The following is a 15387-nucleotide window of genomic DNA, read 5'->3' as shown; positions in this document are numbered from 1 at the left end:
ATTGCTCACATTCTTTGGAAGTCTCTTACATTTTCTCTGCAACTGAGCGGAAAAATAACCAGAGGTACCCCAACCTCTACAGTTAATTGTCAGGGCACACTCCTCCGGACATGAGGCTTCGGGACCTCTTACACAGCTCACATGACACTGCTACTCCTGACCTCTCACACAGCCTTCCAGAGCTCTCAGCATGGTTCTTTGGTTCAATCACACCTAACCTTGCTCTGCCCGCTTATACTTGCTGGGTTTCCTCAGCATTCAGCAACACAACTACAATCTGTGTGTCACACCCCACCTTTTAGAACTCATTCGGCAACACCCTGTGGGGCACAACTTGACTTCCCATTTGCTCACACATGCACAAGTCCTACCCAGCAGGGCAACTGATTACAATGCATTCCCCATTTGTCACCAGATATGGGTTCGAGAACACACACACACATACACATCCTCATGGGCCATGACAGAGACTATTATAAAACCCAGTTACATAGTTTAGCATAAACAATATGAGTCATACTTTACTAGTTGCACAATGCACAGTTACATTATTGTTTCTTCCGCAGCTATTAGAAAGAGTGCAAGGTAAGCATCGGTAAGTAATTACAAAAAAGGTACAACTTCTGGGCCAAAACAGCAGTATAAAATACAAGAAGTGACACAGTACAGAAAATGCATACTCCAAATATATACATTATAATATACTTTATTAAAGCCTACACCATTAAAAGCATTGAAATCCAAGAAAGCCAGGAGACATCACAGACATCATCAATAGATATAAACACATCAGCCAATGCAAAAAAAAGTGCAAGCAATGGTAATATATAATGGATTGCATAAATATGATTTGTATAAAGCGCATATCTCTTACAAGTTGATATATCTATTCGTAAGAAGTAATGCATGCAAATCAGAAAAATATACTATAAAACAATTTTAAAAAGGGTGCGAAAGCAATGGCTGTGACATCCAGAGGATATAATCTCAAAAAAGCTGAGTAATGACCGAAATTAAGCCATTGCTAAAAACTGGTGTAAAAAGAAAAGTGTTAAGCCGCCTGCAGATGGGTGGAAACTCCGCGGCAGGATTTCCCGTGGAATTTCCAGCTGTGGAAGCTGCCATAGGGTTGTGTCAACAAACGCAATCCTAAGCAGACGGCCGCGATTTGTCCGCGCGAGAACAAATCTCGGTGTACTCTATTTCTATGAGAGAAATCTCACTCCCCGGCCGCCGGCTCCGGTCTGCGCATGTGCCGGCGGCACGCCAGCCGGCACATCAAACAGCAAGAGCTGCGGGAGCAGGTGAGTGCGCGCTGCTCTGTGCAGGGGCTCGGGTCCGGTCCAGCCGTGAGAATTTTTGCAGCCAGATCCGACCCAGCCATCTGCAGGCGGCCTTACTCAGCGCCTGTGGTGCAGATCTGGCACAAAATCCACGATGAAATAGCTGAGCTATTTCATCCAGAAAGATTTCAGTGGGCATGCTTGAAGGTGGATGGACTTCAGAATAGTCAAAAGGGTCCATCTGGTGTTGCTCAGATCAAGCATGTGCTAGATCCAGCGGTTCTGGTATTTTTATTAATCGGATCAGAGGACAGAAATCAACAATGGACATCCCATGGATATCCGAATGCAAGTGTGAAAGGGGCCTAAATGCACCAATGGTGATCATCCCACAACTTGAATTAATAATATACATAAAAACATTTTTAGCATATTTACCATCAATGGGAAAATAATTGCTGCTTCAGTTGATTTCAGTATCCACAAGATGACCAAACAAGATAGCTGAATTAGGGTAAAGAAATGGACTTTTCGCAGTGGAACATGACGGAGGTATATTAGGTCTGGCTGATGTTTTGGTGGAATAAACAGCAACTTCAACCGTTCTGTGAACTTTAAAAAAAAAAAAAGCTCTGTTAGTGAAACATTGAAAATCATACACAACCTGAGGGCCCTATTGACACTGGCCAATAAATTGTTCAGATTCCAGTATTTTTGTGACATATTGTACTTTATGTTAGTGGTAAATTCTCAATAATAAATTTTGTCTTTATTAAAATAAAATTCTAAATTTTCAGGAAATGTTGAAAATGTTGCAATTTTCAAACTTTGAGTTTTCTACTTGTAAGACAGTCATACACCACAAATTAGTTTATAATTAACATTTATCATAGTCCTACTTTGTATTGAAATCAGTTTTTTAGCGCTCTTTTATCTTTTTAAGAACTCAGCAAAGTGTATCAATTTAGCAGTAATTTTTCAGATTATCTAGAAAATTTCAAAAACTGATTTAGTTAGGGACCAATTCAGTTCTAACATAGCTTTTAAGGGCCTATACAGGGTTATTCAAAAAGAAGGGACAGATTTAAGGATTTAATTACGAACAAACTACAAAAGACAGGAACACAATCCTCACATCACTGAAAAGAGCAAAGTTCAAAGTTTTTTTAAGATATACCAGTAAGTTCCATTTTCTGCCACATCGCAGTGGTGGGTGTTTGCTTTACAGTTTTATGGTCCCTGAGGTGTGTATACATATGCAAATAAGTCCAACAAATTTGCTGTGCCACTCATAAATTTGCTTATGATGAGGCGGCTGTTTTTGGAATAGACAACAAAAATTACATTGCACTTGATCAATGGATTCAAACTTAGCAAACTGAAGCACACAAACGATTTCTCCTGTGGTGTCGCCACTTTCCTAAAAATTGTAAACAAGTAACAGCGCTGCAGTGCGGCAGAAAATGGAACTTACTGGTATGTCAAAAAACTTTGAACCTTCCTCTTTTCAGTGATGTGTGGATTGTGTACCTGTCTTTTGTAGTTTGTTTGTAATTAAATCACCAAATCTTCTCCCTCTTCGAATAATCGTATATATCAGAAAACCCCCAAGAATCACCCCATTTTAAAAACCATACCCCTAAAAGTATTCCAATCGGCATTTGGGAAGATTGTTACCCCTTTAATATTTCACAGCAATTAAAGCAAAATGGATCAGCAATTAAAACATTTCTCTTTTTTTCAGATTTTCAATTAAAAATGTTTTTCTATAACACAGCAGGATTTAGCAGAGAAAAAAATTTATTACCCTAATTTTGCAGTTTTTAGAAATATCTTATATGTGGACATATACTGCTGTTTGGGCACATGACAGAACTCAGAAGGGAAGGAGCAGCTTGCAGCTTTGAGCCATTTTTCTGTCACTTCCACCGTGCACTCCTTGATCTGTCTTGTACAGGTATACGTCTGGCTGGCAGCACCTCCCATATACACTTGTACCATTATTCACTAAGGAATGTTGTATATCCACCCACAGAGTAGCTCCACCACTTTTTTTTCACCCTTTCTTTTCCATGTGGCATTGTATGGCCTGATTACTTGATTAGACAGGCCAACGCCTTTCATGTACCTACTGCAGTCTGGCTTGGGGGGGGTTCTGTATTAGTATTTCATACTGGGCAGAGAGTACTGTTCTGGCCCTGTATTATGGACAATAAAAGGACTTCCCTCTTGTCCTTATACTTGACATACAATACTTTGTCACTGTAGCGTGCCCTGCTCTTAACATTTCTTTGCATTTGCCCAAGCAGCGACTTAGGGAGGCTTTTCTTGTTTTTTGTTAAACAGTCCCCCATGCCAGTTTTTCTTGAAGCGATGCTCTGGAATAGGGGAACACTGGTGTAATAATTATCCAGGTAGAGGTGGTAGCCCAGGTCCTGTGGTGGGTGTACCAATTCCCATACAATTTTCTTGTAATTCCCAGGAGGCGGGTGGGAAGACATTCTTGGGGCTCAATTTTGGTGTCCTTTCCTTCGTAAATCTGAACCTTATGGGTGTACCCTGATATAATCTCGCACAGCTTGTACATTTCACACTATACCATGCCCTTTTACTGGGCAGGAACTGGAGGAAACATAGCATCCCTTTGAAATGTACCAAGCACTGATCTACAGAAATGTTTTTCCCTGGGGTTTACGCCTGGGCAAACTTAACATTAAAATGCTCAACTACCAGTCCAATTTGATATAAGCCATCATAATTGGGGTCATCGCTGTGTGGGCACTGCGTATTGCCATTCTAATGTAGGAATTTTATACCTGCTACAAAACACTTCCTTGACATACTCATGTGGAACATTGAGGTGTGGTATAAAATATCCACGCTCCAGTAGGCCCTACTGCTCAGCTTCGTTACTAGCCCCATACATAATACAATACCATCAAATTTTATGATTTCTGATGCATCCATTGGGTCTACCTGTGCTGTTTAGCAAAACTAGAGTTAGGGTTTTTGGGTTATGGGCATAAGATATTAGTTTGGGTAACCATGAGGGCAATAACATCATTTGAAAAAAAAAACTTTAAAAAGTCCACCCTTCTGAGCCCTGCTGTGTCAAAATGTATCCCTGCGTTCCCAATAAAATCAGGGATCTGGGGTCAGAAATGTTATGGGGTAATCTACATAGGATCAGATGAATCAGGATTGCCTGATTTCTTGTAGATTCAGTCACTACGAGATGAAGAGGAAGACACCAGAAAAGTTGCGCCATCCTCACTAGCACAGCCTGTTGTGTTAAAGGGGTTGTCCCGCGCCGAAACGGGTTCCCCCCCCCCCCCCCCCCCCGTTCGGCGCGAGACAACCCCGATGCAGGGGTTAAAAAAGAACACCGGAGAGCGCTTACCTGAATCCCCGCGCTCCGGTGACTTCATACTTACCTGCGGAAGATGGCCGCCGGGATCCTCTCCCTCCGTGGACCGCAGCTCTTCTGTGCGGTCCATTGCCGATTCCAGCCTCCTGATTGGCTGGAATCGGCATGTGACGGGGCGGAGCTACGCGGAGCCCCATTGAAGAAAGCAGAAGACCCGGACTGCGCAAGCGCAGCTAATTTTGCCATCAGACGGCGAAAATTAGTCGGCTCCATGGAAACGAGGACGCCAGCAACGGAACAGGTAAGTGAATAACTTTTTATAACTTCTGTATGGCTCATAATTAATGCACAATGTACATTACAAAGTGCATTATTATGGCCATACAGAAGTGTATAGACCCACTTGCTGCCGCGGGACAACCCCTTTAAGTATCTGCCAGCCAGGACATAAACATACACCTTAGGTGGCAAGAGGTTAAATATACAGTACATTAGACATGTAATTACTTACTTGAATACTTCTTAAAGCAGCCACGCCCATTTGAAGAAAGATTCCATATAATACAGGCATTGGTATATACTAAAAAAACATAAGGAAATTTGAATGATGAGATATAAGGTAGAAATATAATGCAATCTATAAGATGTAGTATCATTTGCTTTAGCCAATATGGCTAAAGCAATTAGATTTTGCTAGCATGCTTAAGGCACCTTTACACGGGCGATTATTGCCCAAATTATCACTGGAAACAGCAATTTTGGACGATTATTGACCCATGTACACCCGGCTTCTGATATGGCACTGAGCGAGAAATCGCTCACTTATTAGAGTTACTTGCTTTTTAGCAGAACTAAAAAACAAGCAACTATCAGCCTGTGAAAAACACAATATTTCAACTATGAACAACTGCTTATTTACTGTAAATACAGGTGGGCGGCCAGAACAATATCCAGCCCACCCCACCTGCATTAATACAGCAACTACCACTCCTGTGTAAAGCACAAGACTAGAGATGAGCGAACCTACTCGTTTCGAGTAATTACTCGATCGAGCACCGTGATTTTTGAGTACTTCAGTACTCTGGTGAAAAGATTCGGGGGGCGCCGGGGGGTGGGGGGAGGCGTAGCAGAGCGGGGGGTAGCAGCGGGGAACAGGGGGGAGCCCTCTCTCTCTCCCTCTCCCACCCACTCCCCACTGCAACCCCCCCACTCACCCACGGAGCCCCCCGAATCTTTTCGCTCGAGTACGGAAGTACTCGAAAATCGCGGTACTCGGGTGAAAAAGGGGCGTGGCCGAGTAGGTTCGCTCATCTCTACACAAGAGCGATAGTTGGACGGTAGTTCGTGAGAAGGCTGCTGGGCACTTGTGTAAAGGTACCTTAGTCCTTGAAAATTAACGTTACAAAAGTACCTTAAGAACTGGTGACAGAAACACGGAGATTCCCGTCAAGAGGAAGACTACTAAACCCGTTACTCTTTGCTCCCTGTAAACACAAAACAGTTTTAAAAGAAAACGTGTGTATCTAATTCAACACCTGAAAACATGTCTAAGCAATTTTACAGACAGTCATATATATGCAGAGCTAGCTAGTGCAAACTTGCAGGTGTGTACTTATATGAACTTTTACATGGAGCTGGTAAATATTCATGATTAAGGGCAAAGCATTCAAAATTTCATTATGGTGCCAAGTCTTTTACTTTTTTTAGATTTTAATACTAATTTATAGTAAGAAGACATAAAAACAAAAAAAAAGTTTTCCTCTGGATTATAAAGCAAATCTTACCTGAGGCCCAGAAATTTTGGTTGTTCCCCAGGAGCAGACTCCGTACTCTCCATTTTTAGGCTATTCATATGTGCAAGAGAGATTACTGTGGCGGACACATACCATGGAAGACCCATGAATGATGTCACGATGATTAATAAAGATATGCAGAAAAAATCCAAATGAAGTCCGGCACCTTTCTGCAAAGCAAAGATTACACTCACAGTTAAATATCAATATGCTTTAAAAAGCCCTTAAAGGGAACCCATCAGGTCTCTAATGGTGCCTGAGCTGTGGGGACTGTAGTATAGTGACAAACGCACTGGTTGTAGCAGTTTGTCACTTACAGAGTTTTTGAAAAGTTACATTTCAAAGTTTGCAGTGAGACGCAGTGATGATTACAGTTTGGCTCATTACTATTTATATACTTGCTGCTCACCGCGCCTTTCCTGCCCACCTGACACTCATTGACAGTTCTATTTATGTTAATATACATACAAAGAGACCTGTCAATCAGTGTCAGGGGGCAGGGTGAACCGTGAAAATAATGGGCCGCACTGGGCTCATCTCTACGACTCACTGTAAACTAGCAAGTATAAGTTTTCAAAAACTAAAATCAACATGTCTGTCACTATATTGCAATAAACTCAGCCCGGGCACCAGAGGTGTTCCATTTATGAGCCAGATGAGACTCCTGCCTCAGGCAGCACCACATTGTGGGAATGGGGGGGGGGGGGGGGGGCAGACAAGTGAAGTAGACAGGACCTGTGTAGGTGATAATTGAATAAGGACCTGCAATGATGTCAGGAAGGGACGGAGCAGTGGAGACAGAAGGATCTGTGATAATAGGAATTGGGTGAGATTTTATAGCTTGTTTCAAGTAACAATACCGGGAAAAGACTACGGTATATAGAAAATATTGTTTCCGGAGGCCATTGTATCTTAAGGGATCAGTATATTTCTAAAAGACATACAGTAGCATGCGAGCTGACACATCCTCCTTGACTGCTTGGGACTCTTTCTGATCAGTACTGTTTTCTTTTGTATAGTCTGGAGCATGATAATACTTTGCAAACCACCCGTGTAGATCATCGCTATAGGTTTGGTCAAAATTGGTGCTTACATAGTGCTTCTATGTTCTACTTATTTTACTTCTTCGCTCAATGATGTCATTCACATACTCAAGCAAGTGGCAAAGGGTGTGGCAAAATAGATCAAAATAATGAAATGTGTCACATTACCTACCACTGTTTTTCTCATTGAAATCAACACAAGCGATGCCTGCAGTTATAAGCGCCGGCCACTACACAGAGGTTGTGAGTGACGAATGAAAGTTTATACTAATTATGAATAATAGAAAATATATTAACCAATTAATTTTACGAAGATGCAATTACCTTCAGCTTGTATTCTTTGCGGTTAAGAATTACTGCAGTGATTTGCTGGTCCATGAATAAGAGGATCGTGATCAAGATAGCTGGAATTCCAGACAGAAGGCATACCCACCAAGGATTTCCTCCAAAGGGATATACAAACCAACCTCTATTTGGGTTAGTTGGCTGTGAATGCAAAATGAATATTGGAGAAAATTAATTATCAAGTAAGTGTATATACATTATACGGCCATAAGCCTGATGAAAACCTCAATTCGAGGACGAAGCATAGAGCATCATATGTATAAAGAATTTAGTTTATTTTAACTTCTATGGCTTGAATTCCACATTTCTTTGGTCCACATAGAGCAGCACTCTGGAAAGAAATCTTTTTCTGGCATATTTGCCATATGGTATTAGGCTAATGGGATACACCTCCAGGTCACTGTCCACTGTCGACTTTGTGAGCCTGCAGACTTGATTGATACACTAAAGTTTGCAAATATTGAGTTGTATCAGTACACAACTCTACTACGTTCTGATTAAATATAACTGTATCTCTACAAGTCCTGTCTATATTTCCCCATTGGAATGCTTTCTGCTCATTTTACATGATTTAGGAAAAGCACCAAAAAAATTATAATACTTGGGCAAAGTCATCAAATAGAACCACAGCCTTTGCTGCTTGTGATATATTCCCTTTATGGCTCCTTATAGCCCTGTAAAAATACATAACAGCACTTAACATATACATGTAAAAGGAACCTGTCACCTCCGAAGAGCACTATAAAATAAGTTACGGTGCTGTTCCTGTGGGATGTATCTTTTATAGTCACCTGCTCCCCCATTCCCGCCATGTCCACTGGTAAATTCTGTGCACAGTCTGAAAATCAGACTCTTTTCAGACCCTAATGCACGCACTCTCCCATAGACTTTGTTAGAGAAATTTAGTTGTCTTTAAGGGTGGATGCCTTTAAGGCATCAGAAAAGATTTTGTAATGTCCTTTCCTTTGACCTTCAGATAATTATAACACATGCTTTTCTCAGAATTTTGGAGAACATCTAAATAGCCAAGATATTATCATCAGAAATAACTCATAGGATGCTGGACGTGTGGGAGACATGTTCCGTGATTGTCTGAGATATCCCAAGAATTATGAATCTATCCAATTGATTCAAGGTAGTAGAATGCCAGACTATAGGGTCTAATTAAAAAGACTTGGGAAAAATTGGTTTCTTACCATTGGCTCTATTTGTTTTCTAGGACAGAGGTTGAAGTTAAAGTTGGTATAAGTCTAACCTAAGCCAGGGGACCGTGAGAGCTGGCACAATAAGGTAAAGCCATCTCTTGTAATGAGAGTTGATTTCGGGTATAGGTAGTAAGCTTTACCCCTGGTTCACTGAGGAATGAGGATTGTCTAGCGAGTGGCCAGATGGTCGGAACTTACTTTGCACACATTTTGTGTGAAGTTGGCAATTCTATGTATAGTAGAATAAGAGCTGGAAAGTACAGTTTGGAAAGAAATCCATTTTACCACAGTGATTGGGATCCCATTGAGCTGACATCCCCTCAAATTGTCAAATACTATATATATATATCAGATACACACACATAATACAGTAGATCAAGTATATAAGTATATAAAGCTTATAGTCACACACAGTATACACTACATACATACTATATAGTATATAATCATACATAATACAAAGGAGAGCCTTATTACTGAGGGGCCACAAAGGGGACATTATTACTTTGTAGGAGATGCAGACTGAGAGGTTTTACTGTGTGGGAGTACAAAGGAGGCATCATTATTTTGTGGTGCACACAATAGGGAAATTATTACTGTGTGGGGGAGCTAAAACTTTTATGTTTCACAAAAGAGGGGTCTGTGTGCTGAAACAAATTCTAGCTGCTAAAAATCTTTATAGTGGTCTGGACCTGCATAGGAAGAAAAGGAAAGTGGACGACTACAGGAAACACGTCACATCTGATCACTGGATGTAACTCTACTATAGTCACTTTCACCATATAATACTGATCCTCTGGGCCTGAGCCGACTGTTTTATAGATGTGCTTCCAATTTTATTATATATTTTTTTAGGGTTTCATTTTTTCCTTTTTTGGGAGCATCAAATGTCTTCTGGTTTATGCTAAGAAAAAAAAAGAGGGTATTCCAGTTCACCACCACCTAATCCAATACTTGTAAATTACAAGGAGGTGCAGGGAAGGCGAAAGACGCTTCAGCAGGGGACACAAGAAATCCCAAAGTTGCAGAGATCTTTTATCACTCCAGCAAATATTTAAAACTTAAAGGGGTTGTCCCGCGCCGAAACGGGTTTTTTTTTTTTCAACCCCCCCCCCCCCCCCCCCCGTTCGGCGCGAGACAACCCCGATGCAGGGACTTAAAAAAAAAACAGCACAGCGCTTACCTGAATCCCCACGCTCTGGTGACTTCTATACTTACCGGTTGAAGATGGCCGCCGGGATCTTCTTCCTCCGTGGACCGCAGCTCTTCTGTGCGGTCCATTGCCGATTCCAGCCTCCTGATTGGCTGGAATCGGCACGTGACGGGGCGGAGCTACACGGAGCTACACGGAGCCCCATTGAGAAGATAAGAAGACCCGGACTGCGCAAGCGCGTCTAATTTGGCCATTAGACGGCGAAAATTAGACGGCAACCATGGAGACGAGGACGCTAGCAACGGAGCAGGTAAGTGAAAAACTTTTTATAACTTCTGTATGGCTCATAATTAATGCACAATGTACATTACAAAGTGCATTATTATGGCCATACAGAAGTGTATAGACCCACTTGCTGCCGCAGGACAACCCCTTTAATTGTTATTCCATGTTGATAAAAGCACAGTTAATACAGAAGCGTAAGATAAAAACAGGAATGCCCTTACAGATTTTGAACCAAAAATCTTGGTCCATACTCATACTATGAGTAAGGACTAAGTTTTTTTTGGCTTGAAATGTATCAGTCCATTCCTGTTTTTAGCTTATGCTCCTGTACTAACTGTGCTTTTATCAACATGGAATAAAATAAAACTAAAGTTTTACATATTTGATGACGTGCTGGAAGATCTTTGCAACTCTTGCACTTCTGGTTTGTGCCACTGATCTTTTAGGCCTCTGGCAATGATCCTGGCTGCTACTGCTGCATAAGTGGGTCACTTAAGAGATGCCGCTGAAAGATATGGATGGGTGACGGTCATGAAAACAAGTTAAAGAAAAGTTATGTCGAGGACAGAAGCTAATCTATTGCACCAGGGCCCATGAGCATTTAGCTACACCCCTGAGTGGGATGGCATATCTGTGTTTTTGTGCTTGATACAAAATTGCAATGTTAATTTGTTATTGCTTTTTTCTTCATTTCCATCACTGTAATATTTATATGCTCCTTAAATGGAATTAAATATTGATATATCTACTTGTGTTACAAAGTGCATATATGTATAAAATGAACTCTCACCTTAAATTCATTTGGAACTACAAGTTTGGGAGTTTCTAGTCCACACATAATATCAACAGCACAAAAAATAACTATAGTCAGTATCACTGAAAAATCGCCTGTCAACTTTCTTATCTAGGAAGAAAAATATAGAAATAGCGGATAAATCAATTAGATATTTTTAATAGAAAAATTGAAAACTAGAAATAAGTATTAGGCCTCGGTCAGACGACCGTTTTTTGCCGCAATTTGCGGATCGCATGTCGGATGCGCATCCGCAAATCGCGTGTTCTCAATGGGGTCGGCGCTGCTGCTGCCGGCCCCATTGAGTGCATATAGAGAACACAAGGAATCGCAGATCGCAGATAGCCGCGATCTGCGATTTCTTGTCCTATAATTTATCGGACAAGCGCATAACAAGCGCCTATGTGTCTGATACCATTGCAAAGCAATGCTTCTATAAAATCGCAGATCGCATGCGCAAAAAAATCGCCCGTCTGACCGAGGCCTTATACTGTATATAGTGCGCATGCATATATCAAAGCACATGGGCTTTTTTTTCTGTAGCTGTGTATAGCTCCAGTCATTGGAAGAATTCTATTTTATTTTTATACGTATGCATTTTTATGCTACTTACGGATGTAGATAAATATTTGCTTGTCTGAAAACTTTTTAGCGATGTAGTACAAAGAAATGTGCCCAAAAATAGAATTACAGACATTAGAAAAATATCAGGTACGTAGTTACAGCTGGTTCCTTCTAGATGTCCACCCAACTCAGTACACTGTTCTTGTGTCAGATTTAGAGCATTTTGCATAGTCTGTGGAGAAAATAAGCAGATATAAAAGTATTTCAAAGGGACAAAATAAGAAAAAGATTAAAGAAACACCAATTACTGAAAATACACTAAAGAGTATTTTTAAAAATCCCAGCAATGGAATACAAAAGTATGTGAAAATTGAGAAAGTGGTAGAAGTAGAAGTTGCAGTTAGACAACCATATGCACACTGCACTATTGGATTGAAATGGTATGTTTGAAAGAAATCTGACAACCTACCACATTATGATAAGGCTCATACAAAGTTAAATTGCTTGAAGACTCATTTCCTGAAATAGATGGAGAACAGCAGAAAAAAATTGTAAATGCCTGAAAACATTTTAAATAAATTAAAAATTCCATCAAATAACACAGGGGTGTGTTGATCAAAACTTTCAAGACTACAGGTTTTTATTGTCGTTTTTTTGTCCCCACCTTGCAAGAGCCTTACCTGTTTATTTTCTATCGATATAGCTGTATAAATGTCTGTTTTTTTCTTAGGAGTTGGATTTTTTCACAGTAGTACTTATTATTGCATTTAATGATTTGAAAAAGTTTTTAAAAACTTTAAGTGAGGTTAAATGGGGAAAAAACTGCAATTGTTTTATTCCTGTTTTAGCTTTTGCTTTTATGGCATTCACTGAGTAAACTGTATACTTAACTGGACCAACCAGTGTCAGGCAGCTGCTGCCAAAACAAATAGGATCATGGGGTGCATCAAAAGAGGTCTAGGGGCACATGACGAGAGCATTGTTCTTCTTCTTTACAAGACACTAGACAACTCATGGAATATTGGTTTGGGCACCGGTACTCAAAAAGGACATATAGGAGCTTGAGCAGGTTCAAAGACAGGCAACCTAAGTAATAAATGAATTGGGCAAACTACAATACCCAGAGAGGTTATCAGAGTTGGGGTAATTTAGTTTAGAAAAAAGATGGCTGAGAGGCGACCAAATAATTATGTAAAAATACATCAGGGCTCAATACAGAGATCTCTCCCATGATCAATCAATTACAGAGAACTGTGACTTTCTGAAGGTTCCTATACCAACATAGAAAGGGGTTCTTTACTGTAAGAGCAGTGAGACTATAGAACTCTCTGCCCGAGGATGTGGTGATGGAGAACTCACTAAAAAAGTTGGTGATCCAGGAATTATTCTGATTGCCAGACTTGGAGTCAAGAAAGAATTTTTTCCCTAAAATGAGAAAAATTGGCTTCTACCTCACTGGGATTTCTTGCCTTTCTCTGGATCAACACTGCAGGAACGTAGGCTGAACTGCATGGACACAAGTGTTTTTTGTGTCCTTCCAGAGTCTATTTAGTCTGAATAACATGTTACTGTGTTATATATATTTACTGTATCTAAGTATTCACATACAGTAGTATGTATACACATTTCTACCAAAATGCAATAGAAAAATAGTTTATCCTACTGCTGCAGTTTTGTATAAATCTTCAACAATTTCTTATAATGAACAACTTTTTACTTTATAGGGGTATTCCGAACACTTAATGTTTTTTCTGATAGCTCCTTGGGGTCTAACTGCTTGGACACCCAGAATCCCAAGAACAGGGATCCCATGTCCCCTCTCTTCCAAACTGCCGCCTTACTGCAACCCCCTCTCCCCCACAGTGAGGAAGGGATTGAATAGAGCAGTGGTTAAGCATTCACAGTGCCACTCTAATCATTTCAATGCAAATACATAGTGCTTGGCTATTTCCATTAGTCCCATTGAAATGAATGGAGCGGCGACTGTACATGCATTATTAGTGCTCTATTCAATTTGATGTCACTGCAAATGAGAGCAACAACCCTGCAGTGAGGGGGGGGGGGGGTACAGGACGCCCATTCTCGAGACCTTTGAGGTTCCAGTGGTCAGACCTCCACAATCTATTAGCTTTCCCCTATCCAGTGGATGGGTGAAAACTTTAAACATTACGTCTCTTGAATACCCCTTACACTTGTTTGCTCTCTGTGATGTACATTTATGTCACAGAGGTGCAGGATGGGTATGAAGCAGGCTTGGTTTACTTCCTATTGGGCAGGTGCTGACTATTTGAAACAGCTCACACCCACCCAAAATGGCCAAAAGCGAGGCTAGCTTTGATCATGACCGTTTGATAGCTTACATGCTGCGTTCAATTCTGACTATGGCAAGTAAGCCACTATTGATTTGATCATGGGTTACTGATGGGTTTACATGGCAGCCTAGGGTCTAGTGCAAGCTCCAAGGGTTGCTATCCATGCAAGCCTATGAAGCCCTGCCTGTGGAACTAACAATATGTTAAAAATTACTCAATATTTCTTTTTGGTTGTATTCCAATTTCCTAACCTAATCATGTGAAAATCACATGAAGATGGCTTTATGGCTATATATTTTTACTATTTTAAAACCAGATATTGAAGTATATTTTTGCAGATATCACTATGCAGGGAGGGGGAAGAAGTGAGCTTTGTCCATCACCTATTGTCAATGTTGTGATCCTGCATTATCTGCTTCCAGCCTTATGATAGCAAGTTTCTAACCTGTCTTCTTTACAGAACAGGCAGTGTTTTGCGAGTGGAAATCTATTACAAGGCTCAATGGCCAATATAAAAACTGTTTTATAAAGGTGGAGACATTCTAAGTTAAAACACCACTCAATTTTTAAAAATGTATACCATGAAAACTTGACTTAAGGGTGAGTTCACACAAGCGTGTTTCTGTGCGCATATACGTGCGCACCTACGTACAAGCAAAAACACGCGTGTATGCAGCTGCGTGCAGTGCTACCAGCAGGCGGGGATTTTAAATCCCTGCATACTGATCGCTCAGCAGCGCTACAGAGTCGGGGACAGCACAGCCGTCAATGGATTTCAGGGAAGGGCTGCATAAGCCCTTTCCTGAAAAGCCATTTAAAATATTGTAAAAAAAAAAAATAAATAAATACTCACCTGCCTTCAGCTGCGGGGGCTCAACCGCCGACTTCTGCCGCTATCGATAGCTCAGAACTACAGAGCCGGGGACAACAGCAGAAGTCGCGGCTGAGCCCAGCAGCTGAAGGTAGGTGAGTATTTTTTTATTTTTTTTTACACTATTTTTATTGGATTTTCAGGGAAGTGCTTATGTTTAAAGCCCTTCCCTGAAATTCAATGCCAGGGATGCCGGCAGCAGGATTCTCTACTGCAGATGTCATGTGTGACAGCTGCGGTTGAGAATTGAAGAATTCCTCTGCTGCATCTGCCACAGATGTGGAAAATGTAGCAGCAGGGAATTCTTTTAACTAGCAGGGGTGAAGGAAACATCTGCCACATGCGGCAGATGTGTTCTTCATCCCCGCGGGGG

The 15387-nt window shown here is 40.9% G+C and overlaps 1 protein-coding gene across 3 annotated transcripts in view; it reads right to left on the bottom strand.

The window, feature by feature from the left end:
* SLC4A9 (solute carrier family 4 member 9) overlaps window positions 1-15387 on the bottom strand; it is a 76774-nt gene that overhangs the window by 11605 nt on the left and 49782 nt on the right. For all 3 annotated transcript variants that reach the window (XM_066591036.1, XM_066591035.1, XM_066591034.1), the window contains exons 12-19: window positions 12301-12350; window positions 11881-12063; window positions 11265-11378; window positions 7811-7972; window positions 6435-6613; window positions 6062-6134; window positions 5162-5230; window positions 1722-1895 (exon numbers count right to left, since the gene is read on the bottom strand). In XM_066591036.1, coding sequence (XP_066447133.1) covers window positions 1722-1895; window positions 5162-5230; window positions 6062-6134; window positions 6435-6613; window positions 7811-7972; window positions 11265-11378; window positions 11881-12063; window positions 12301-12350 — 1004 coding nt within the window. The remainder of the gene's footprint in view (window positions 1-1721; window positions 1896-5161; window positions 5231-6061; window positions 6135-6434; window positions 6614-7810; window positions 7973-11264; window positions 11379-11880; window positions 12064-12300; window positions 12351-15387) is intronic.

The sequence above is a fragment of the Eleutherodactylus coqui genome, chromosome 2, assembly GCF_035609145.1.
Source record: "Eleutherodactylus coqui strain aEleCoq1 chromosome 2, aEleCoq1.hap1, whole genome shotgun sequence".
NCBI classification, from domain to species: domain Eukaryota; kingdom Metazoa; phylum Chordata; class Amphibia; order Anura; family Eleutherodactylidae; genus Eleutherodactylus; species Eleutherodactylus coqui.
Note: the sequence above shows the minus strand (reverse complement) of the source record. Positions and strands in the feature narration are given on the sequence as shown.